General features: G+C 42.9%; 1 protein-coding gene across 2 annotated transcripts; it reads right to left on the bottom strand.

The window, feature by feature from the left end:
* MAPK13 (mitogen-activated protein kinase 13) lies at positions 1-26,620 on the bottom strand. 2 transcript variants are annotated; one of them, XM_077334308.1, is made up of 12 exons: positions 26,521-26,620; positions 22,887-23,016; positions 18,673-18,731; positions 15,006-15,114; positions 14,461-14,490; positions 13,860-13,907; positions 12,765-12,879; positions 11,360-11,431; positions 9,830-9,909; positions 8,512-8,590; positions 1,908-2,084; positions 1-757 (listed from the first exon to the last, which is right to left on the bottom strand). In XM_077334308.1, the coding sequence occupies exons 1-12, from the start codon at positions 26,547-26,549 to the stop codon at positions 678-680; spliced, it is 1,008 nt and encodes a 335-aa protein (XP_077190423.1). In that variant the 5' UTR covers positions 26,550-26,620; the 3' UTR covers positions 1-677. The 2 variants fall into 2 exon arrangements, with proteins under 2 accessions (XP_077190423.1, XP_077190422.1); XM_077334307.1 differs by lacking the exon at positions 26,521-26,620 and adding an exon at positions 26,164-26,454.

Below are 26,620 nucleotides of genomic sequence, written 5' to 3'. Positions count from 1 at the left end.
TTCACATTTGCAAAGTATTTTATTTCAGGGCATATTTAGGATATTTCTAAATAAACAAGCCACCTGCATATTCACGCTTTAAAACAGACCAAGAGTTCCAAGACAGTCAAGATTGCAGGCCCGATAGGGGCAGTCTATAAATATGAATAAATACATTTTTAAAAGTGAATACTCAGGGATCCAAAATCAAAGATCACTTAAGTCTGAAAGACTTTGTCCCTGTTCTTTGGGGCTTCCTGGTATCTGTAAGCAACATTGTTGCTTTCTTATTACATTTTATTTTATTCTTACAAATGTTTCATTTATGCATTTCTCCATTCAAGAATCTTAATCCTTCTGAGCTTTTTGTCTCAGGAAATCTGGAGAAGACTCTGGGAGCTGCATCAGAGCTTTTTTTAACAGGTAGAGAATCAACTGTGAGATGTATCCAAAGGAAGAAACAAGGAGGCCACAATTATATCACAAAGGGCTTTAATTAGAAGCATATTCATTATTGGCACTGAAAGATGTTCCTGGTACAATTTTGGCTTTTACATGAAGAGTGAACTCTCCTTATATGCTCAGTGTCCTTGTGTTCCCCACATTGTAGGCCTTTTCATGCTGGTGAATATCCGCTGCTTGCTGGTTCATTAACATTCATTCACGCAAAGGATGTCTCACGCTGGACATGTCTGAGCCTACAATGTCATACCACTCCTTCTCTTGGAGTCTTTCCTTGCAATTGGGCTGAATGACAGTATTTCACTGAAAGTATGCCCTTGAAAGAGAAGCAAATGACATGAGGGTAGTTGTGTTCAGCTGCACATATGGAACACTTTAGCTTTTAATTAGTGGATGACATTCTATCATGACGTGGAAGGATTCCAAAGAGAAAGTGACTATAACAAAAGTTCAGATGGGTGCCAACCCTTTTATGGTTGATAGCCTTTCAAAAACTCTGAAACAACTGTTGAATTACATATTTAAGAATTCTGTTTCTATAAAAGCATGGGAGGAGGACATTATTCAAGTTTGATTCTCACATACTTCCCAAGCAACTAAAAAGAATTCAGATGATGGCATTTGAAAAATGTATACAAATGAAGACATTGGACTTATTTGGCATGCAAGCTAATTTAGACTATAATCTCATACTAACTTTCTTAGAAGTCTATAGCAAGGAAAGAGAATGCAGTTGGTGCCAACAATATAACCGCTGAGGGGAGGAGGGTGTACTTTGGGGAAGGCAGTAAACAAAAATAGATTTCTAAGATCAATGGAAGGTGCAAAAGGTATGTTGTAAAACATGGGAGCCAGTAATAGTGGAACTAAAAACAAAACAAAGCAATATGGTACATTCCCCAGAGAGCCATTTTAGTTGGTTGCAGTAAAAATAAAAAAGTGTTCTTGTGGCACCTTAAAGACATTGCAGCATGTGTGTTCATGGAAGATCCAGCCCTGGCTACTTGCTGTGCTGACATGCGCGCTCTCTCTCTCTTTCTCTCTCTCTCTGCCCCTCAATGTACAGCTTGAATGAAGTCTTCCTGATTTTGGAAACTTTGAAATAAACTCCAGTTTGTGTGATGTCTGAATGCAAGTGCCTGGGCAAACTGGAGCTTGATTCCGCACCACAAGGCAAGATAAAGCCAGAGTTGTGGTTGTCATAAACAAGTCTGTGGTGACATCTCGTGTAATGAATTTTAGCTAGGTCATTCACTGAAACGTGTGGGAATAGATCTGCCTCATGCTGCTGGTCATGATAGGAATAAGTCCAATGCAAGAATTCACAAGTCTGACTTTCTGCATTCATCATAAGACTGTCTGTAGGGGAAAGTACCTGCCTTTCTCTCTTAGCTGTGTACATTATCTGCAGGAAGTGAGACGCTGATTCTGGCAGTCCTTATGCAAAGGTATCCAGCCAAACTTACTTTTCCATTCACTTATTGTAAGCTTTTCACCCTCCAGAGAATCATCATAGGAGTGTTGTGCCTCTGTCTCTTCCTCAATATCTCTGAACCGGTCAAAATATGGGTGAGCCAGAGCTTGTGTGGCTGTGAGACGCTTTTCCACATCCAGCTGCAACATCTTGTCAAGTAAGTCCACCGCTGCAAGACAGGGAGGGGGGTATTGCTTGTTAAACAACACAACAGCTTTTATGGACGTTGAGGCTGAGAAATGAAGATTGATGCACAGCTCTGAGGTGCTTTCCCATCTCTAGCTGTGAAGTCACATCCAGCCAGTGCAACATGGATTTCCGTATTATATCATACTCCCTGGAAAGAGCTCAGCATAGTTCTCACAGAGGTACTGGATAAAATGTAGGAGAGGAGAATGATGTTAGCAGCTTTGGGGCCTCTTTGGGGAAAATAAGTCCCAGACATGTTTACTTCCATGGAGATAGATCAAGATCAAGATGTTAGTCTGTGTATGGCAGTAGAAAAGAGCAAGAGCCCAGTAACGCCTTACAGGCTAACAATATTTGTGGCAGGGCATGAGCTTTCATGAGTCAGCTGTATCTGAAGAAGTGAGAAGTGACTTGTAAAAGTTCATACCCTGCCACAAATGTTGTTAGTCTTTAAGGCAGTCTTCAACCTTTTGACCATGGAGGAACCCCAGAAGTGGTGACATGCCCCTTCAGAGAAGTGTGCCGGTAAGCAAGATGCAGGAATTAGCCAATCAATTGATCATTTTATTCATATAATTTATATACTGTCCCTCACTATGATGTCTTAGGGTGGTGTATCATTTCCATTGTGGAGAGAGAGAGACTAGGCCTGTAGTGCAACAGGAGAAATGGGCTCCAGTAACATCTCGTGATGTTAGCCACTATCTGAACTTCTGGGAAAGGCTGCGTAACCTCCAGAGAGCTCTCACGTAACCCCAGGATTCCCCAGAGCCCAGGTTGGGAATCCTTACTTTAAGGTGCTACTGGACTCACACTTATTTATTATTAGACTTATAGACTGCCACTCTTGGCCCAGCTGGCTCATGGTGGTTTATATTTAAAAAATAAAAACATATAAAATCCCATTACAGTCAATACAATCAATGGCAGCATAGTCGGCAACCTAATTTGCTTTATTCAGACCATTCCCTATTTGAGAACATCAATTCGTTTAGGCTCTAAAAATACCCCCAAAAGACAGCAAGTTGGACATCAGTATCACAACTTGACAGAAGTAATTTCCATCAGATTGTCCCTTTCCCAACAGCAGATGCTGCTGCTAATGCCTGGGGAACCTTCCAGAACAGTATACCGTGTGACATAAAAGTTGCCACAAGGAGAGAGATTTGGAAGGAATTCACCTCCCTCTCTCTTCCAATAACAATATAACACTGCATTAACAGAGATAATGCTCATGAAAAAGGGGAAGCAATTTCATCTGAGTCCCTCTCTTGGCACCCTTTGTACTGCACAGCATCCTGTTATGTGAGGGGAAATGTCTAACAACTGACCCATAACTGGATTGCTGGGTTGAATTGGGCTGAGAATCTAATTGGTAGTATTTTTTTTAAAACTGGCTCAGGTCTTTTCAAACTTCATTTATATATTCACAAGTAGTATTGTGAACTTAGATCTTTTCTGAAGATGAAAACATAGTACTGAACTGAAACAAGTTAGAGGTTGTTTGCTCAAATATTCTTCTGTATGTGGTTAGTGCCATGTCACCTTGCATAGATGCTGATGCAGAGATATGTAATGTGTGAACCTGTAGGTAGTAAGTACAGCCAGCAGCAACTTCTGTGACAGCTGGGAAAAGTACCACCATGGTCATCATGGGAATTGCTCCTGTCTAGACTACACCAATGATCCACTCAGACTCCATTCCTCCATGCAACTGCATATCCAGGGAGAGTATGCTTTATGGGAACACAAAAGAAGTTGAGTACTGAAACTGTAATGACAGAAAATATTAAGTCTTGTAGATTACATTATAGCAAATGTGGCAAATAAAGAGAAGCTACAAATGCAGATGTCACTAAGACAATTAAATTATACTAGGCTTGGAAACAGGAAGACAGGAAACCCCAAAGGTAACTAATCTGTCAAAGCCGTTTCCTTGTCAGTATCTCTCTGATTCTGGAAATGCTGAGCTTATTCTTATATACAGCCTAATAGGGAAGGAGTGGGGTGGGAGATAACAGGGGAGGTTCATTTGCAGCTAAGTCCCAGCTGACAGCTGTATGTATGAAACATTTCTTGACATAAAAGCCATAAAAGGAAACTTAAGCCTGGTCTACACATGCCATAGGCTAGAATCCTTCACTCTGATGCAGTCTTGTTTTCTTCTGATTTTCAGGGTGTTTTCAGATGGGCACATTCCGAATGCAACTGTCCTCTTGTACAGCCTGAAGAGGTACAGCCCATGATTGTACTATGTATGTGTAGTCAGGCTGCATCACATAGATAGAACCTCTAGCTTCCTTCTGTCTGTCCTACAGTTCCCAATGCCTTCCATGTCAGGTCCAAAGAAGAAGAACATGTGTTTGAGGAGCAATAATATGAAAAATCACTTGCTTTGCTGTTTATCCATAGAAAAGTTCAAGAAGAGCTTCCACTCTAGAAAGCCATTGTGGGCAACACTGCAGCTGGGACACTCTGGAATAAATATTGCCACAGCATCCTTTCATTTGTAATCCCTTGTCCTTGGATGTCTGCAAGTACATCTCAGGCAGTACACATAACAGACCCATGTAATCACTGGCCATGAGGGAGGGAGAGTGAGCGAGCCTATGACTGCTGTCATCACTGTCATGGTTGGATCCAGTTAGAGGAGAGCCTGTGACTTCACTGGCACTACAGGGTCACTTAGCTCAGCTTGCGATGGGCTGCCAGTGGTTTCCTATAGCAGTGGCCCACTGGGCAGGCTCCCTGTAAGACAAAAGGGCCAGTCCCCTGCCTAGTAGCAACTAGCTAGTTCAACTATCAGGGACAAAAAAGTTAAGTTATGAAGAAGAACAGTTGGTTCTTATATGCCACTTTTCTCTACCCGAAGGAATCTCAAAGCAGCTTACAATCGCCTTCCCTTTATGCTCCCCACAACAGACACCCTGTGAGGTGGGTGAGGCTGAGAGAGCCCTGATATCACTGCTCGATCAGAACAGCTTTATCAGTGCTGTGGCCAGCCCAAGGTCACCCAGCTGGCTGCTTGTGATGGAGATCGGACTCAAACCCCGCTCGCCAAATTAGAAGTCCGCACTCCTAACCACTACACCACACTGGTGTAGAATGTCCCTTACGTTTGTTCTACTCTGTGTTTTTTTCAAAGAAAGGCTTCCAGCCTCCATTACTAAACAGAAGAAAATCAAAGGGAAAGCAGAACAAATAACTCCTGGGCTGCATGTTACCAGCAAGGAATGGGACTAACTAGTACAGGCTGGCACACACAGTCCTATGGACTGAAAATGCTCAATGCAAAAGGAGACTTGGCACTAGTTATTCCTGAATTCAAAAATTCATGTGCATGCAGTTTGGCAAGAATTGCATGTTTCTCCTGCAGCTGCTCCCAGCTACTCCCTTTCCACAGATGTTACAACAAAGTGACAAATGTATTCAGAGCTCCAATCACCCCTTGTGTAGTCACACAGTGAAGTGGAGAGAGGAGGGTGATTTTGATTCAGATCATGGCTAGAAGGATTCATTCAGCAGGAAGTGTTGCAGCTCAACGGCAACCATTGCCCAAATTTCCCCTTGCCAAGGTATAATGAGGTACTTTCAGTTTTAGGGACTGTTTTCTTGTTGCTACAAGTCCAAGCAGTGCTGCTAGGAAAGTAACTGCTATCACATCAAGCAGTGTTTGTTACACTGAGTGGGAAAGTCCTCAGAGAAAGTGGCCACCATCACTTGGAGCAGTAATTTGGATATACAACAGGATGTACCACAGGATTTGGCTCAAAGCAGTTACCTCTAATGTCATGGCTTAAAGCTTGTTTGCCATGATGGCAGCTGATTGCCATGACAGCATTCTTTTGGCCTGGTGGACATGCAGTGATTGGCATGGAGTCATCACCTGGGGTTGGTGCTCTGAATTCAGAGGGATGAGCTCCCGCAAAACACTAGTCCTCAAAGGGCCTCTTACCAGCCTTCAGAAGGAGTCTGAGGTGTGGCAAGGCAAGCTTCTACCTGCATTTTTTCCATGGAATGCCATTTCAGTGAGTAATGGGAAAAACAAATACAAGTATTTCCTAGACAACATACTCATTGTCACTTATTTTATAGGAACGTTCCTTATTTTAAGCTATATCTGCTCATTTGCTGTAAGGCATTTCTTCATTATGTCTTATGTTAATACTTACGTTTTCTTTCACCATTGTTTACAATCTCTGGCTGTTTCTAGATCTCTACAAGTCAAGTGTCATTGCATTATCTTTTGGATGGCCCACCAGTGGTGTATCTAGGGTGGGGTAGCCAGGACATATGCCCTGGGTGCCAGTTGGTGTGGGGGGCCGCAGCAGGAGGACCTGAGCCAGGAAAACAGGCAGGGCTGGGGCCCATTATGCACGGGGGGGATAGCGCACATTCGGGGTGGAATGGCGGTGACTAAAATCACTGATAACGCACGGAGCCGGCTGCAACTGGCCACAGATTCGGTGCATGCCGTTGAAAAAGCTGCGTTAGTGAAACGTGGAAGAAAGCGCAGCTTCCAGGTGACCGGGACGCAACCAGAAGCAGCGCCAGGGTCACCGTGTGCATAATCGGTTACTCTGGGTTTTGCCGCCGTTGCGTCCTGTCCCGTGCATAAGCAGTTTGCTTCGGTTCTTCCCCCTCCGCGTTTTCCATGTGACCCAAAATCGCCGTTTCGGCAGCCGTGCATAATGGGCCTAGGTGATGCCAGGCAGTCAGGGGAACATGGGACTCCAGGACGGGCTGAGGCAGAGCTAATGTGCCTTCTGTAGCCTGAGCCAAATGTGCTGGCAGAGGAGTCACAGGGCCGAAGTAGCAGGCAGACTCCAAGCACCCGATCAGCTGGCCACTGTCACCAAACCAGCCTTTGCATTAGGGAAGGTTGCAAATACCAGTGGCTCGCAGCCCTTGGCTGAGTAGTGGTTTCTGGGAAGTGGAGCGTGCAGCAAGGGCCTCATGGCCGGACTGCAGCTGGGTGCTGGAGTAAGAACTGCTTACTGTGATCAGGGTGCGTGGGTGTGTGGCAAGAGGGGTGCCAGAAGCCAGGCCTATCCCCCCCCCAGCCAGGGCAACAGAAGCAGCGGTGACCAGGTGCCCCCCCAATCACCCAGGACATGCAGCCAAATATGACTTGCAGGAATCCCGTACCTGTGTCCCTAAGCCCTGCCCTCCCCACTGCCTCTGCATCATCAAGCCCCACCCACCTGCTCCTGCATCACCAAGCCCCACCCAGCAGCCTGCCCCAGGTACCAAATAGGCCAGGCATGCCACTGGTCCATTCCACACAGATTCTTTGTAGCAGGAGTGTGGCAAATGGAAATCGCTACGAAAAAGCAGTTATGCACAATGTCATAGACAATCTACCACACTCCTGAAACCGATCCGCAAAACGCTTCATTGTAGCGCTTTCAGGGAAATCCCAAAAAGTGGATTCACCCTCCGGAAAGCGCTACACTCTTGCAACCAATCTGCAACACTAGCAGAAGTCCCTCCCCCTGGAACACTAGCAGAAGTCCCTCTCCTCTGATCTTCCGGCGAAGCGATCGCCATTTTTTTTTTCTCGGAGCAAGTGGAGATCAACGAACCGACAAGCCTTCGTTTACCCAGCGAGGCTTCCCCGGCTGCAGTCCCTCCCCAGAGCTGTTTTAAGTCACCAAGCACCACACAGCCCTGTTTGCTGGTTTATTTTCCCTTTATTTTTCCCTTTATTTTTGGCCGAAAATCACACCTGTGTGGGGGGGGGAGGGAGGATTTTTTTTTCACTCGAGGGAGCGTGGCAACGATGAAACGGCAGCTCACATGCCACCTGCTAGCTAGATAGGTCTCTCCGTTGCAACGAATCAACGCAGATTTGTTGCAACATGTGTGTTTTTTTTTAACCTGCCTTAAAGGGAAAGGGGCTTTTCGGGAGCATGATAACGGCCACCCATTGTCTGCTTGTATGATTGACGGCCAGGGTCGGAAGAAAGCTTGGCAAATATTGCTTCCTGGATAGTAATTTTTGCTGAGACCAGAAACCTGTAGGAAACAATAGAAACGCAACTGGATTCCACTACAAAGGCAGGTATGCATAACGATGAATTCCACTATTTAAAATGGTGTTTTTTTGTCAGAAACCAATTTGCAACATAGATCCTGGTGCGGAATGGCCCACTGTTTTAGTCTAAGGAATCTGCTTTGAGGTCCATCAAGAAAGGCAAACTATAAACTATAAACATAAATAACAACACAGAAGAGCATGGATATTCTTGCTCCACAGAAAAGAGATTGCCGTGTCCTGGTACACTGTGTTTTTAAAAAATCCATCAAAAAAGACAAAAGTATCACATTCTGGTAATGTAATTTCTGTGATGGGGAGTCTCAGGAAAATAGTTTGACACCAGTGAAAGTGTTATAAAACCACTTACCTAAAGGATTGGCTCTTGGAAAAAGAAGAGATAAATCCATTTTTGGAATCTTGGGGAGAGTCTGTATATAGCTTTTAGCCTAAAAGAGACAAGAATTTCATACGGGCATACAAAAGTATGACTGGAAGAATACTAGGGAGAGTATTTAAAAGACCATCTACTGCTGAGTATCCAGACTCAACAATTCTTTCAGCAGTAGCATATGATAAGCCTGTTAATAAAGCAAACAAAGTAACATTTTCTCCTGCTTCACTACCTGTGCCTCCCTCTTGCTGTGATCACTGGCAGCTCCCTTTCACTAACAAATGGCCTCTCTGCTTGCCTTTCACTCCCTCTCTTTGAAGTAATTAACAGTTTCATCCTAAGCGCAGATTCAGCCTTCTAAGTCCATAGATGTCAATGGATGTAGAAGGGTGCTAGGATGGCATTGTTAGTTCTACGTAAGTATACATATATGATGCATCCAAATCATGTAAGTGAATCATGCACACAAGGAGTTTTAGTTGTCAGTGTTTGATTGATTGATTTTGCGACTTTTATACTAATCCCTCACAATATGACATCTTGGGGCTATATAGACTATATAGCTATATTTTGCCACAGCTATGAGAAAGCGATAATTCACTATCTCTTTATAGACAGGAGATCAACACAATAAAGGAAGCTACAGCCCTCAGTGTGCAAGACCTGAACCAGGCTGTTAATGATAGGATGCTTTGGAGGCCATTAATGCATAGGCTCATGATAACACCCCATCCCCATACACACATACACATCTCCCTCTCTCCATCCTGGCACAGTTTTTTGCCTGATATCCAAACTATGTTCCAACTACATTTTAGCCTTTAAGGATTATTTTCATTATTTCCATATTTTACTTTTAAGTACCAATAGGGCAGTATCTTAATCACATGGGGGAAAGGTGGTCGTACGAGCAGGGCAGCTGGGCACGTCTAGGCTATGTGGTGATTTCATCCCTGCTTGCCTCTGCTCTTTGTGGGTGAGGAACTGTAAGGCTATGGGATTTTCTACCATCTCCTTCAGCTGGAGTATCCCAGTGTCAACTTAACATTTCTGGTAGATCTCCCAGCCATTGCATTGGAAGTGGATTGCATCCAAATATCCTTAGCAACCCTGTGTAGCACTAACATTTTAAAAAAATGCTGGTTGTACAGTGCCACAATGATATAATTCTGATTTGCTAAAACTGTGGATACGCTATTAAAATTAATAGTTAAATTAAAATTTAACAAGAAAATTAAATTAAAAACCGATTAAGTGTACATCTTTAAAACCCAAGCCTTTGCTTTTCTCTTACTGCTTTGTCTTCTAGCTTCTGGACAAACTCATCACTAGGGCTTCCTGTCACCTTCAAGATCTGAGTCAGCTGGTCTAGATCTGGCAAGCAAAGTTAAGGTTTAGCAACATGGACAAAATAAGGTGCTAGAAAATGAAGTGACAAATATTTGCAACATCCTAGATTCTCAGTGACAAAAAGGCTGTGATCCACAACCTCAAAGTCTTAATTTACTTTGCATTGTTATACATTTTTGTGTTACCTTTTATACAGTGACTGTATTGTTTGTCTTGTAAGGGCAATAATGGATATGTGAATGGAAGTGACATGAAGGCATTTATGATGGCAGATTTTCCCCATCTCCCCCTTCTCACAGCAGTCATCTGTGAACAAAAAAGTCTTTGCTGGGACCACCATAGACAAAAAGCCACCAGGTACAAGAGGCTGCAGTGGGACCAGGGAATTGTTTAAAAGCATTCCTACTTTGCTCTTGCACCATCTCAACTATTACTTCTTCTGCCAAGTCTTCTCTTGGTGCATGAGTTAAATGAGGGTGATTTCCCCCATGAATAATAATGGTTTGGATCTTATGCAATACTAGTGGGATGGAGGGTTAGATCTTCTTTCTCTTCTCCCTGGAGAGGTCGGGGAACCTTTGTGGACAAAAAAGCCATGCAACACAAGCAGATGCAGTGAGGAAGCAGAAGAGGATGGACTTATCCCAATTTAACCAGGGGAACCTCTTGCCTGAGCAGAAATGTCTTGTGTTGGTGGTGCATTGGATCCAACTTATTACTGGCGCTGCTGCTGTTCATAATGATTAACCATTTTGTATCTTTCTGAGCAGAACCCTGTAAAAATCTTTATTTTCATCATTCCATTCCCTCTGTGATCAGTGACAGTTAACTATATCCTCCGAATATTCCAAGTGGAGATAACTGTGGAATCATAACAGGCAACATTTGAAGGTTTCCCTTCTCTGCTCTGGCCTTGTCACAGGCTGTTTTTCTCCAGATGCTTCTGACCTATGTATGCATTCACTTTAATATGCCTAAAGAAAAGCATGAAATGGTGTGAGAAGTAGCCTACAAGCCAGTGTGGTGTTAGGACTAGGATCTGGGAAACCTAGGTCCAAATCCACTCTCTGTTAGGGAAACTGCCCAGGAGATCTTGGACCACTCATTCAGCCTAACCTATCCCACAGCATTATTGTAAGGATAAAAATGGAGGAGGGGAGAACTATATTGTAAGCTACTTTGGGTCCCCACAGGAGGAACATAAGGAATAAATATAAATGAAATATATTAAAAATGTTAGCTAAATTGATTTAGCATGAGACCAAATGTGACAAGAGCAGGAAAAACTTGGGATAGGATTCTGAATGGTCTCTAAGGAATTGGTACTTCTGCCTCCTTCCATTTCCCCTCTCCGTATTCCACTTGTAATTCAAGCATGGGGAGCATTGGGCTTGATCACTCCCCCCCGCCCCACACACACACACAGCATTTTAATGTCATCCCAGAGGAGCCTGCAGCAGTTTGAGAAGGATACAGTCTTTGCCCTTAAACAGAGTTTTCCCAGTCAGCATTTCTGCCATGATACAGCCAACGGACCAGACATCCACTGTTTAGGAGGAAATGAAAAAGAAGAATGAGAAAGAACTAACAATGGATTTGGAAACAGCGAAAAGCTAGGCTGTTTTGGAGGCCTGCAACAACCCTGCATTTTAGGATTAATTTATAAAATGATACCTTAGCATTATCGTTTTACAGTACCAAATTGAATGGTTCCAAATGCCACAGCACTGTTAGGTAAAGGCTTGCCCTTATTTGCAGCACAACCACACAGCAACAGGAGAAGAGAAGCACTGTTTTTTAAATACTCCACCTTTCACTACCTGAAGGAGTCCCAAAGCAGCTTACAAACACCTTTCCCTTCCTTTCCTCACAACAGATACTCTATGACAGTGGTCCCCAACCCCCAGTCCAGAGACCGGGACTGGTCCGTGGATAAGTCGATACTGGGTCGCAGCTCCTCCTTGTCCTCCTCCCCGGCTGCTGCCTTGGGGGCTGCCCTGCCACTCTGCCGCCAGCTCACCTTTGGTGCTCTCCAGTGGCTGCCATGGCTGGGGCTCCCCCACGGCGTGGCACTGCACAGCTGCTGCTGGCAGCGCCCCCAGTGGGCGGGGGGAAGTCAGGGGCGCCGGCAGGAAAGCAAGTGGAGCAGGGCTCAGGCGGCGATGGTGACATCCCTCGGCAAAAAACTACCCCCCCCCCGGGCCTCAGTAAAATTGTCAAGCGTTGACCGGTCCCCGGTGATAAAAAGGTTGGGGACCACTGCTCTATGAGGTAGTGGGGCTGAGAGAGCTCTGTGAGAATAGCACTAAATGAACCGTGACTGGCCCAAGGGTCACCCAGCTTGGTTACATGCAGAGGAGTCAAATCCTGTTCTGCAGATTAGAGTCTGCTGCTCTTAACCACTACACAATGGTGACTAGTGTTTGAGGATAGATGTACATGGCTATCTAAATACCAGAAGAAATTGCTAAAATAAGACATACACCCCAATGTAAGACAAGTGTTTGAGAGTCATTAAAGGATGGACTGTCTGTACTAAAAAACATTAATCATCACTGGATGTTTACTTCATATCTCTTGCGAGAACTATGAACTCAAAAGATCCAAGGTGCCCACTAAAATTAGGGTTAAGACGAGAAGAAGCTAAATAAGAAGTATACCATCTTTATAACAGGCATGTTTATTTACCCAGTTTTAGCAACTGCCTGCGTAAATGAGGAGCAGCATGAGGGGACTGTTTTGCACTTATTTAGCAGGATGCACTATTGTTGCAGGAAACTAAACTCACAGAAAGCCTCATGAAAAGGCTGAATGCAGCTATTCCACATCCTAATGAGAAAAGTTGCCCAATAAGTCTCCAAATAGGTTATTTAACACACCATTCTGATTGTAATGCATCCAGTTAAGAATCACTTCAGGAGCTCTGTACCAACGAGTCACCACATAGCCTGTCATTTCTGAGTCGGCATGCCTTGCCAATCCAAAGTCCAAGATCTGCAGCATAAAAAAAGTATGATAACGTGATGGGGGAACCAGAGAACACAGAACTCCACCAGCAAGTAAAAGAGATTCTTTTCAGCATGAACACTCTGCAGTTGTGCTCTCTCTCTCTCTCTCTCTCTCTCTCTCTCTCTCTCTCTCTCTCTCTCTCTCTCTCTCTCTCTATCTATCTATCTATCTATCTATCTATCTATCTGTGGGTTCACTTCAGCTCCAAACAAACAACACTTTACTAGAACCAGAAAATACTGAACACAGACAAGCAGAACTGAGGAACTTATATACATGTTTGAGACTCCTGCCTAGACATGTGATTGGTCCTTAAAAGAGGCCCGTGATAGGTCCATACGCCTGTCTGCTGGGAACCAGTGAATCCCTAACATGAGTTCAGGATTCCAGTCTTTGCTCAGAACTGAAGGCTTCGGAATGTCGACAGACACAACAATGATGAACAAGAAAAATCCGAGTAAGCCGATCAACTGAGGGAGTCATATCTCTTGGTCCAGCCCCAGGCCCAGTCAGCTTAAGGGAACAAGAAGGCTGGCCCAGGAAAGTCACATGGTAGCTATTGCCACTTAACCCAGCCCAGGAGAATTGTGGTAGCTGCCACTACCAGGCCTGGCCTTGGTGAATCCATTAGGGTGGTATGGGAAGAAGGGGTAAGGGTCCTAATCTGTCGTGCTTTGGCCTCCCAATATGCCTTGGACATGCTAAAGATAATAGCAGATCCTAATTACCACCTATGATGTTTTCCAGTCAAAGCACAAAATGGTGGAGTTAAACTAGAGTAGACGTGTTTAACATTCTGTACGTGGCTAGGCTGAAATTCTATGACAATTTACTTTGGTGCAAGCCCCACTGACATTTTCCACATAAACAGGATTAGATTGCAATACATCATTGAATCAAAAGAGCTCACTTAGATCAACAATGCAATGTGCTACATATTTTATACTGAAGAAGGGTTTTTCTACCTTTAGTTCACAGTCTTCATTCACTGCCAAATTGCCAGGTTTCAGATCCTGTAACATAAACATTAAAAAAAATCAGAAAATAGCTAAGTCTACCATTCAATAATGACATCTTTCATTTCATCCCAATTTAACATATGTATAATATAGTTAAACTTGGTTTAAGACCATTTCCAAAGAATCCTGAGAGATATAATCAAGGGTTTAGTTTTATCTGCACAAAATGTACATTTTTGGGGGTTCCTCAAAGGGAAACCCTGCCCAGTTAGGCTATATAAAGAAGCACTGAGTACACTGTTGGTGTCCATACTTAAACGCATGATCTCTGTCTAGGAGGCAATGCAGATGCTACAAACAAACCTCAGGGTGTTCTTGATGCACATGAAAATGATTACTAGTTATGCCCGCCTGTTCCTCCTCCTTCCCTCCCTCCCTTGTCCCCTCCTGCAGCCTCCAAGAACAAAGATAGAAATCTTCAACTAACTACAAAAAATGGGAGAAGCTTGAAGGCAGTAGAGATATGATGTTTAAAGGCATTGACTGGCATTGAGTGCGCTGCTTAAGATAAAGAGCCTGAATCAGAATCAAGTGAATGCAAACGTACCCTATGAATGATTCCAGCAGAATGAATATACTGCAATAAAAAAGAGAGGCCTCAATTTGATCATTAGTCAAACAAGTTTATTTTTTCAACTGTTAATAATTAGTCAAGATCCTATGTGATAGAGAGTATTGTATTTAGTCCCTTACAATTTGTATGTGAATTCATTGGAAGGTCAGTAGCTCTGAGAAAGTCTACTCTACATCATTTCTCCCAAAGGGGAAAGAATAGCTAAGCTGAGAGATGGTAGGCTTTCTAGTCATCTCGCTTACAAATAGAGTCACACACTGAAAACAAACTACTTCTCTGCACATGATTTATTTCAGTTGCTGAGCTCTCAAATAAAATAACATGGGGAATGTGAAAAATTATGATCTTTTGTAATGAGCAAGCATGCAGATATTGATTTTTTTTATATATAAAGATGGGAATCTGGCCTCTTTGCAGCCCATTCCCACAGAAACTACTTTCAGATATTTCACAGTTCAGCAGTCTGAACATCTGACAAGATCAAATTCTTGTTTTGAGATTTTCCAAATCCTGCTTACCTTCAACCCTTTCAGCACCTGGTAGATTAGATACTGGATCTTTTCATCACTGAATTGATGTCCCATAATCTTTTGTAAATCAGTTTGCATGTAAGGCATCACCAGGTAGCTAAAAGGCAGTAAGACAATACCCTGAGTGTGGAGAAGCATGGAGTGAACTACACTAATCTTCCTCCTCTCACAAGGCAGATGGAATAATGTGTGAGCCACTGACAGGCTCACAGTGCAATCCTGAAGAGAGTTATACCCTTCAAAGTCCATTGAAGTTTAGGATTACACTGGAAGGCTCCCATATCTGAGAACAATAGTGCATGAATGTCCACTTCAGCATTAGGAAGAGCCATTTGAAGAGGAAAAAGAATCTCCCATGTATTCCCACAAAGGCTTCTACTCTGATCTGATTTTAGCATCTCTTTGCTACTTCTGGACATACCCCTAGGTTCTCTTTTCAAGACACCAATCAAGAAAGTGAGACCCTATCAAACCCTGATTTTAAATGAGCCATTGCCCACACACTACAGATATGGCACAGTGTCATCGCCTACTACAGCAGTGGGGAATGCTCCCTTCTTTATCCTATAGGTTCTTAGGGTAGCCCTACTGGTCTGCAAGAGAAGAGTTAAGACTCCAGTCTAGCAGCACCTTGTGGATTCACTCAAGTTCAGCAAACTTGCATTGTAATTCCCCCTTGAATTTCTTTTCTTTGAAGACTGCCACTCATAGGTCAGCAATGGTCAAAATGTTCTCCCACTGGTTTATCATATTATGTTTTGGTTTTACATGGAAACACTGTAGCCTGTACCATTGGTATTTCATGCACCCCCCCTCCCCCAGTTTGTTAATTGTGGCCATACTTCATGCATCTGATGTAATGAGCTCTAGTTCACCAAAATCTTATACTGTTGCCACTATAAAACTGCCACCCTTCTTCAGTTTTCATATCCTTATATGGCATCTGTTAATGTAAGCACAGCCACTATTTGTCATTTAGAGAACAATACTGCCAAAGTCAAGCATTTCTGTTCCCCATTAAAATCAGAGAGGGAGAGGTTTAACCTATTCAGTCCGATGAGCCTTAGAAATGCTTAATGTTGGCTAGATCGTGCACAATGTGTACCAAATACTTTATGTTTTTATGGAAGAACTGGATTTTACAAATTGATATGCTATATCAACCTCCAGGGTACTTCTTGGTAATATAGTGGAATATGAGAGCTCAGCTTCTAAAGACGGATACATTATTTAAGTTGCACTTCAAAACCAAAACAGCTGGAGTTCTTAGAATTAAGATAATTAAATCAGAACATCCAAATCTGCTTAAATAATACCACTCTCTAGTTTGATTGGTTTGAGGATCAGGTTGTGGGGCTATTCTGATCCATTTCACCCATGGCATCTAAATTTCATCTACTAACCAGACTGTCTGTTCAGCACAGGCAGCAATTAAATACAGCAGTTGTCAATTGGAAGCCATAATACAACTGATTAATACTTCATTAGTGTATAGATATCTTGACAACAGATTTTAGACTATTAAAGGCTGAGCCTATTTTGAAAAAAATAAGGGAAAAAGTTATACGCTCAGCATTTCAGTTTGTAAATATATAAGAAATAAAAGCAAATTAAACCCATTTGTATAAATTGCTTCTTTTGCAACAGTTATCCCACTTCTACTAGCCACAGACAGTAACCAAAATTATTGTTTGTATTCTATCCCTTTGCTCAGTGCATGCATCCTATCAGCACAATGCATGTTGTACCAGCAGAAAAGCTTCTTGCATCCACAGAATACATCTCCTGCCAATGGAACCTAGTGCCCTTCAATGAGTATCCCACAATTTTGGGGCTACAAACATGAAGGACCTTTCTTGGGTCGCCACTCATCTAACCTCACATGGCAAGGCCACCTGAAGCAGAACCTCCAAAGATGATTGGAGTGGAAGGAAATTCATGTGGGAGAACTTCCTTAAGATATGCTACCCCCAAGCCATATAGGTCAAGCACAGAACCTTGAACTACATCTGGAAGCAAAATGAGAGACCTCTGGCCCATTCCTGTTAACATTCTGGGCACAGCAGTCTGCATTACATCTAGCTTCTGGCTAGTCTCTAAGGGAAGCCCCATGCAGAGTGCATTGCAGTAATATAATCTAGATATTATCAGGGCATGCACCACAGTGGCAAGATATTTCCCATACAGGAAACATCACAGCTGGCTCACCAGCTGGTTCACCAGGGAAAGGCATCCCTGGCCACTGGTACCACTTTTTAATCTGCTTCTCACTGCAACCTTCCTTTTGTTATGTTACATCCCAATTACCTGTTGGTCTGTCCCTGCCACAGCATATCATAGTAATTAATTATAAACTACTTGTGGGGAAGGAATTAAGTACTGGTTTTCACTTTTCACTCATAACCACCGTTCATTTTAAAATTATCACACTACCAACATCACAAAACGAACATATATGAACAGTAGCTATATACAAAAACAAGTATTACAGTGTAGTCCTTTGCTGAGTTTCAATGCCCATTGACTTCAATAGACTTAAATGGATGTAATGCTGTTTAGGACTGAAATTATATGGACAAGTCAGGCCGAAAAAAGAGAAGAGGATAACATGGAAAACACGGATTCAACTGCCTGGCTAGAATGGATTCTGGATTCTCTATTGAAATTGAATAAACAAATAATGGCAATTCCTGGCAAAGTATGATGGCAAAGTGTTTGACAATGACCGATTATGCATGGGCCAGGAAAGGTGGGCTGGTGCCTGCATACCAGCAGGGCTAATCCCAGTTTACACATGATGCTGGAGCCATCCAAGCCCCCTACCAGCCCTGGCCTGCATTAGGGCCTCTGATGGCATGCAGCAAGGGAATGCAGATTCTTCCGCATTCCCATTCTTGCCGTGGTGGCCATCAGAGGCCCAGCCGGGCCAGCACCATACATACCTACCTATGGTGTCCCTGCAGGGACACTAAATGCCCTGTCCAGCTTTGCAGGGCTGTGGGGCCCAACAAGGCATTCTCACCCTCCCACAATGGTGGAAGAGCGGCATACTGCTCTCCCACCATTGTGCAGTGGGACCCCCATGCCCCCTGTCCTCCCTGATGCTGTTGCCACCATGAGGCACAGTGGAATTCACCTGTCCTGAAGTTGTGTGTGTGCATGCACAGCTCTGGGGCCAGACTGTGTGCACTGGGGGATTTATTCCCCCATGCATACACGGGACACTAGGAATCGGTGGTGGCCCTGTGTGGCTGCCCCTGTGCATAATCAGTTAATGAGATGCAAATCAGGAAATTCACAGTTTGAGTCTTGTTTCTGCTGTGAACTCAGACACTTAATTAAGCCACTATCTCATCAGCCTCAGACTCCACCTGCAATAGGGGAACATGTTAATGGGAGTAATAAGATAATGTATGTGAAGTATTTTGAAACTTGACCTGTCCCTTGTTACGGTTAAGAAGTTACATTCTTGACCAATGTTCATTCTGCTTAATCCTTCCTCTTTCTCAGATATTCACATGAACATATCTGAAATATCTCAAGGTTTTGCCTGCCACACTTTTAGGGTGGTTGCAGTTTTTCAACTGCATTTTTAAAAAAGAAATCCAACTTCTCAGAATAGACTCTTGCAACAATAAAGACAAAGCAAACTTACAAGTCCTGGAATGCATCAAAGGAAGTAGCTGAGGTGAAGACATCAAGCAACCCAATGACCTGCAGAGGAAGTGAGCTCACAATGTACGGTTATAAAGAACACCAAAGAGAAGCACAAACGTGGCCCCCTCCCAGGGCCAGATTATGACATGATGAGGCCCTAAATGATGTCAGTTTAAGAAGCATCATGCAATAAATGTCACAGTCTGTTATTCTCGTAGAAAGAATGCAGTTGTTTTTTTTTCTTTAAAACATCTCAGGTGCTTATCTGCAGCTTGTTCTGTGACTGATTATTAGTACTCATATCTATATCACAGAGTATGGAGAGGAAGAATTCATCCCCTCTCACAATATGTTTAAGTGAATTTGGGATTTTGTATTAATGTTTAAATTAATATATTATGGTAGATAAAGATCTAATCCAAGCAGTCATAACTTTAGTATGATATTTGTAATATACTGGAATTACAAGTTGAATAATGAAGCTCAACCTAATGCACTCTTTGCATTCTTGTAGCCAAAAGAAACTTCCAAAAGATAGTTCAATTCAAGTCAAGTAGCAACCTAACATGATTTTCAGGGTAGAAGCTTTTGAGAGGCAAAACTCCCTAAACCAGCTTGGTGTAGTGGTTAGGAGTGCCGAATTCTAATCTGGAAAGCAGGGCTTGATTCCCTGCTCCCCCACATGCAACTAGCTGGGTGACCTTGGGCTCGCCACAGCACTGATAAAGCTGTTCTGACTGAGCAGTAATATCAGGGCTCTCTCAGCCTCACCCACCCCACAGGGTGTCTGCTGTGGGGAAAGGAAAGGGAAGGCGACCGTAAGCCTCTCTGGAACTCTTTCGGGTAGAGAATAGCAGTATATAAGAACCAACTCTTCTTCTGACACTTACAGAGGACTTACAAAGTTTGCTGTGGACTTGGGCTGTGGTGATTTCAACTCTTTTCATATTTAGAGGTCCTCATACTGGGAGGCTGTAGTTGTATGTATGTATAAGACTTTATTGTTTCCAGCCATAGTCCATTACAATGTTAGCAATATCATAGCGGTTGATATCAAAAAAGCAATAAAACAATTAAAACAGTATATGCAGTGGTCCATAGATAATGAAAGATCATAAGAATTTGGGTCTCTAGCTCTCTGGTGGCATAAATTTTGCCCGAATTTTCCTTGGTGCTAGTGCAAATAATGAGACATTATAACTGATTAGGGGGTTAATATCCGATAATAAAAATACCATTTTGTCTAAATTCGCAGGGAAGTTCTGGCCATTCAAAAATCTCTCAATATATTTGGTTCTTGGCTCCAGGTATATATAATTATAGAGGTCTTCGGCAGCAGGTTCTCCACAAATACAAAGGCGAAGGACAAAAGGTACACCAGAAAAACAGCCTGAGAGTAGAGCTGATGGCATAGCTTGAAAGCGTAAATGGGCAAAAGCCATTCGAAGTTTTGGCACAGAAATCGTTACTAAATAGTCAGATCTGAGATGGACTTTTTTGAATAGTTTAAACAAAGAGGGGAAATTAGATTTTATTATTGTTTGTCTATCCAATATGGCATAACTATTAAAGATCCAGTCTCTCAGATTAGACCCATCAACTTGTGCTTTTAATAAATCATCTGGGATAGAATACCGTGATCGCATTTATCATAGCAGGCAAGTCGAGAAAAATCAATATTCAAGGTTAGGTCAAAACACTGCTTGAATATTAAATTGGTAGTGTCTTTTCCTATGTTTTGTCCAAAATTTAAACAAAACTGGCTTTTTCCCCACCTCCCTTACATACTAGACAGCATGTTTCAGTGGCAATTTAGGGCCTTTCCATGCAATGCAGTGTGTGTGTGTGGGGGGGGGGGGGGGAACAGAACCCGACAGCTGATTTGGTCTTGGATTCTACCAGCATGCTCCACTGGGGCACTCCTCTGGTGCAGGGCTGGATTAAGGCCAACTGATGCCTAAGCACAACCCAACAAAGGTGCCCCACAAACCGCCCCCACAATTGCTCAACTGACCAGACATTAAGACTCAGTGCTGAGAGTGAAATAGTTTTCTTCCAGGCCATTCCCCAGGCCAGACCCCACAATTATATTGAATTTAAATGTTATATAATAGATATGCAAATTATTTACTGCACATGGGCAACAGGAAAGAATGCAAACATATATTGGAAACTATTTTGAATCACCCTCCAAGAAATTATAAAGCAAAACACGATCTGATACTATCTCTACTGAAATTATTTGCTCTTGAGAGCATACTTTTCAATTTTGAAAATCCTCTTTCTACTGAAATCAGTGTTGGTGGACAATTTTTTTTAAAAAAGGTATTCTAATGGAGAAATATAATTATTTGAATGAAACAAAACATCTTTTATTCCATTGCTTTCTAACCTTGAAGATATTTAGAGTTTCAATATACATGGATAAAGTTGCCTAACTTTATTTATACTATAAAATGTTTTTTCTGACTTTTAAAAACTGCAGTCTTTGATCAAGTGATAAGGGCTCAAAACTGACCTGGCATAACAAATCTGCTTTTCTGCTTAGCAGAGACAAAGGCATCCAGTCTGTCTTGTCACACAGTTGTCCCTGCTGTCCCCCCTTCTTGGTTCTAGTGTCTCTACTGCCTATCATTTGTTGTGAATAGCCATAACAGAAGGGATGATTGAGAAAACTGTTTTGTCTTCAAGGTGCTCCCCTTTCCCTTGGTGCTCTGAACACGTGCTTAGTTTGCTTAATGATTAATCCAGGGCTGCTCTGCTCCAAGAGTGTTCTATCAGCAGAAGAGCACCGTTGCTGGCAAAAGAACCTGTCGATGGAAGGCAGGACTGGTTCCAGTCATTTGGCTGCTACAATAACGCTTCTGCCATGCTTTCTTTCTCAGCAAAGTCCAGGGCAGCAGCTGGTTGGAACAGATGGGGAGACTCCTCCTTTCCAAGCTACCCCCCGTGCAGTATCCAAGCTGGACTACAGAGCCACTGCTTCTGGAGCATGCTCTGGACAGGTACCAAAAATTGACAGGGAGTTTCCTCCTCTGCAGTCCTTGAAGGACAGACTGTAGAAGCCCTGGTTCCTACCATCCCTTCCCTGTTGATTTCTTCTTCTGGAGTTCCAGAGCATGCTCTGCTCACCCTGTGGTCAACATGGGTTATTTTGGATCTTGACATGGCCCCAGATAAAAGCAAAGTTTTAAAGCAGTTAGTGAAGCATGTTCTTTCAACTAGTGTATGTAGTGGACTTTGCAGTAGCTGGAACTCATGGAGAGTGATAGGAGATTCTGATGGACAGGATGGAGGTTCTGACAAAGCCAAGGATAGGCATACAGACAGCACACTAGATGAGACCATAATTACAGGTAGAATTGAAATGAGTAAACCAAAAAATGAAGACCTGGATCTCTTCAGACAGGTACATAGCCACAGAGACTCTGTGGAGAGGTACATAAAGGAGAGTAGGATCATGAAGGGACCTCAAATAGAGGTTTGAACCTACTAAAATAGTCCCTAAAGGTTCCAGTCACAAGAGTAGAAGGGGCAGGTCCCATCCTTTTGAAATGAGTGTATTTCCCAGAGTGTATTGCAGAATTCATCCCAGGTATGAGAAAGTGATCAAGACAAAAAGCTATAAGAATGAGAGTTTCAGATATTTCTGCCAGAAATTGTTGCCTTAAGTTGAAAAAGTAAGATGTAAGAAGATGAAGCTTGTCAAATACTTCCAAGGCAGTCCATGGGATCTTCATTTTCAGCAATCACAAACCCAAGGCAGGCTGCCAGACTGGAACATTGATACAGCTCAGTATAAGAACAAGTTGCATTTTGAAGGTGAACTCAGCAGGCTGTCATTGAAGGTCCAAGAGAGATAGACATATCTACCAAGATAATTCACTTACATGTTTAAAATTGCTGCAGCCACAGAGAAAAGCTGCATGTAAATTCTGCCAATATTGGTTTGGCTGAATTTTGCTTTAGTCAACCAAGTTCTGAAATGCTGACTTGTGTTTATTTATTTCAATTGTATTCTGGGTTAGGTGGAGCGAGTGACTGCCCCAAGGTCACCCAGCAAGCTTCAGTGGCAGAGCAAGGATTCACACCAGGGTCTCCTTAGTCCAATACTCTATTCACTACTCCCACACTAGACATTAAACTTCCATCCCAGGTAGTATGCAAGAGAGTCAGACAGTATGCATGCCCATGAATGGAGAGGTTACTCACATTCTCATGCTGCATGTGCTTCAGCAGGGTGAGTTCTCGATAAGCTCGCTTGGCAAAGATCTCAGACTGGAATGGGCGACAGAGCTTCTTGATAGCCACTTTTTCTCCTGTCTTCTTGTCTGTTGCTGAGCTGTGGCAAAGAATAGACACAGAACTTTGATTGTGCTCCATTTTTGCTACAATTGGATTCAGACCCACTGGGTTTCTATATGGATCACCAGATCTAATTGTAAGCATAGTTTCGTAAACCTAGGGCCTCCTTTAGCATTACATAGTGGCAAATGTTATTTTCTGTTCTCGAGTTCGGGCTTTTTTAACCAGTGTTTTGTGCAACCTTGGGGTTTCTTGACAATCCTGGAAGGGTTTCCCGAATGGGTGGGAGTTTATTAATTTTAAATATATATTTAAAATTTGTTAAACTTTTATTGGGTGATATGACCATAAATGGTCATATTGACCTTTTCCCCCTCCCAAATAGCCAATGATAGGGGTGGTGGGGATGGGAAGGAGAGGGGCCCCTGGTGTGTGTGTGCTTCCCAACCATATTCTTCACAATCATGCCACTTCTGGGGTTTCTCAAAGCCTGAAGAATATTTCAGGGGTTTCTCAATGGTAAAAAAGTTGAGAAAGGCTGTTCTATTTCATGTACACACAATAGGAAGCCATGGTTATTGGTGCATCCTGACACCCAGATGTCCAGTCACTGGTTTATATTTTAACATTTTGCTCAGCTAAATTTGGAGACTTTTGCTCCTAAGGAGCCTTCCTTCAGCAGAAGAAACTCTCCCATGGAAGTCCTCCTGCTCTGCAAGAAAACAACAAACAATATAGAATTATAAAATCCACAGTATTTTATGTATATGTTTGATGTGTATTGTAAAAAAATCACAATGTACGTATGCTAAAGCAGTTCTGCAGGCCCTGCAAAAGGGAGCTCTTCTGCCAGGCATTTGGTTGAGACCAGGCTTAACCAACAACATCTGCAGGGCCCCTGCTCTCTCCCTCCCAGAAATCCATCAATGCATTCTGCTCCTGGACCTGTTTGCACTGTTTGCACTGTTACAATTATCTGTTGGTAGTATTAATGTTATGGTTATTTATATGTTATGGATTGTTTCTTGCATCATTTATACAATTTATGTAAACCGGCCTGAGCCTCTGGGGAGGGCGGTATATAAATAAATAAATAAATAAATAAATAAATAAATAAATACATACATACATACATACATACATACATACATACATACATACATACATGTATGCCTTGCTGCCTCAGCAGTTTATTTATTCTTTAGATTTTTAGCCTGCCACTTTCCAGAGACTTGTGTACAATATAACCTCCCACATAAAATATGATAAAATCCCATCCCAATAGAACAACAAAACAAAGTTAAAAAGAGGATAAAACAGGATTGGCTGTATAATCCCTCCCCACATCCGTGCAAGCGTCCACCCCCCAGGGTGGGGTATGCTGGATATTACTGCGTAGCCTGAGGAGGGTCTCCCATTGTTCCTGGCTCTGACCTCAACCAAAGACCTGGCAGAAGAGCTCCATTTTGCAGGCCCAGTTCTGATCTTTCTTTGACCAACAGGAACTAACATGCCTTGGCTTGTGATCCCCTCCCCCTCCCCCCCCCAATTATATGCCTGTGTCACTGGTGATAACCTGGTCTACCATCAACGGTGAATATATGGATGATGGAAACAGTAACAGCTTTAAACAGGTGATCAAAGTGTTTATGCCTAGAGTGTCTGTAAACACAGATTGTCAGAAAGAGCCTAGCAGTGAATGAAACTGACAGAAGGGGAAACTGGTCTGTGTCTGTATTATTTACATTTATTATATTCCACCTTTGGTCCATAACAGAACTCAAGGCTGCACATAGAGGGGTTTGCAGATCTCCCATCTAGACACCGACCAGTCCCAAACCCAGTCCCAGAGCTTAGCTTCAACACGTGCCTTTCAATCCTACCCAGAGACTGTATCAGGTTTCTCTCCTACAGTGTTCCTGTAGCACCACTTTCAAAGGCCGAGTGCCAGGCTCAATGGGCTCTTGATTTCACTCAAGTAGGGATGTGCTAATATTTTAGCCATGTTTTGAAATTTCTGACACACATTCATTGCTATCGATCATTTTCCTCTCCAAAGTACTATGAGAGAATATCATCTGGGCTCCAAGATAGGAAAGAAAAATCTGAACTCCCAGCACAAGAATCAAATATTTTCATAACAAAATCTGAGGGAAATAACGAAGGAACCCCTGGAATAACAGCTCATCTCCAGGAAATGAGGTACATTGGGGGTGGACTCCATAGCATTATATGGTCCCTCCCCCATCCCCTCAAATGCATGGGTTTGCAATCACTCTTCCTTCATGGCCAGTCACTGGTTTGTATTCTAACGTTTCCATTCCCAGCTCCTGTCTCAGAGTCTCCCAAGTATTTCCCAACCCAGAGCTCACAACCCTAGAAACAACAGACCAAAGTTTAATAGGCACAAAATTGACAATAACATTTTGCATAACCTTCACTTAGGACATTTATTCATATTTTGATGCCATTGTACAAATTTTGCCACTAAAGATTACCAGATCTGGCAGCCATAGCCATCCTGAATAAGCAGACCTGCATAACAACATGCTTGCATAAATATGTTTGTTCCATCCACCTATTACATTTTTAGGCATGCATTTAAAACAGGTGTCTATCTTAAACAGCAATATGGAGACAGACTGACTTTCCATATTCTTTGGCATATAAGGAGTTTTGTCCTACCATAGGTTCGTGCTTATTAAATGCTGGCATTATTTTTATTCCAGGCTATTGAGAACTGAACTATATCTCCCTAATGAAGAACATGTCATCTGATCAATGTGCTTCTGGATCATATTGTTCAGCATTTCCAGAAATGTCTGAATTTTCTTTCTTCCATTCCACCCCAAAGAAACAAGCTGGTTTTTGTGTCACCTCTGACTATTTATAATCCAGGCACCAAAGAACTGAAATCTGACACACAGAACCCTGCAGGAAATGGGCCAGTGGTAAACTAGGAAGGTTACACACATGTACAAATCATTACGGCTGAGCTGTTGACGCTTAAATTGACGCACACTATGTCCGGAAGGAAACAAAAGCACCTTTTCAAATAGCTATCTCCATGATGGAGGAGAATGAAGAGGGACCTCACCCTGATTTCTCCCAAGAACCCAAACCTACAGTCTCCCATAACCCAGTCTCTCCCTTTTCCAACTTGCCAGGCTACAAAGCTACTCACCAGACACAGCCGTAAGCCCCAGATCCTACTGGGTTGATGGAAACATATCTCTTAGGCAGCTCCCAGACGGTTTTGTTTACTTCCTGCCTGTAGAAGCCCTTTCTCCTGGAGAAGCTCATGTCCTGTGTGTCTGGAGTTGAAATTTCCAGTGCACTGGGCCCCCTGTAAGATTCAGGGAGAAACCCAGATATTTTCCCCCAGTCTTCCTAAGGAAACTGGATGCTCCAGCTTTCCTTCTCAGGTGCGCTGTGCACAGTAAGACGTGTCCCTCCTCCCTCTGCCCACACATGAGGCCAGGAAGGAGGCATCAGGTTTCAGATTAGACACTCCTCTTGCAGGTACTTTCAAAGAACTCACCTTTCCTTTGTAAAGTAGGAAGCAGACATTCCTAGCTGATTCAGAACTGGGAATGTAGTGCTAAAAACAAAATCTTCTGAGTTCCTCACTTACAGAAATC

Source organism: Paroedura picta, chromosome 4 (genome assembly GCF_049243985.1).
Source record: "Paroedura picta isolate Pp20150507F chromosome 4, Ppicta_v3.0, whole genome shotgun sequence".
In the NCBI taxonomy this organism is placed as follows: domain Eukaryota; kingdom Metazoa; phylum Chordata; class Lepidosauria; order Squamata; family Gekkonidae; genus Paroedura; species Paroedura picta.
Note: the sequence above shows the minus strand (reverse complement) of the source record. Positions and strands in the feature narration are given on the sequence as shown.

What these genes read in the sequence shown, in the direction of transcription:
- MAPK13 (XM_077334307.1), bottom strand. Translation starts at nt 26,282, where the DNA reads ATGAGCTTCTCCAGGAGAAAGGGCTTCTACAGGCAGGAAGTAAACAAA. An exon ending in TTTGATGCATTCCAGGACTT is followed by an intron (nt 15,115 to 18,672) that starts GTAAGTTTGCTT and finishes ACTGCCTTTTAG; the next exon opens with CTACCTGGTGATGCCTTACA. An exon ending in TCCAAGAGCCAATCCTTTAG is followed by an intron (nt 2,085 to 8,511) that starts GTAAGTGGTTTT and finishes CCTGTCTTGCAG; the next exon opens with CGGTGGACTTACTTGACAAG.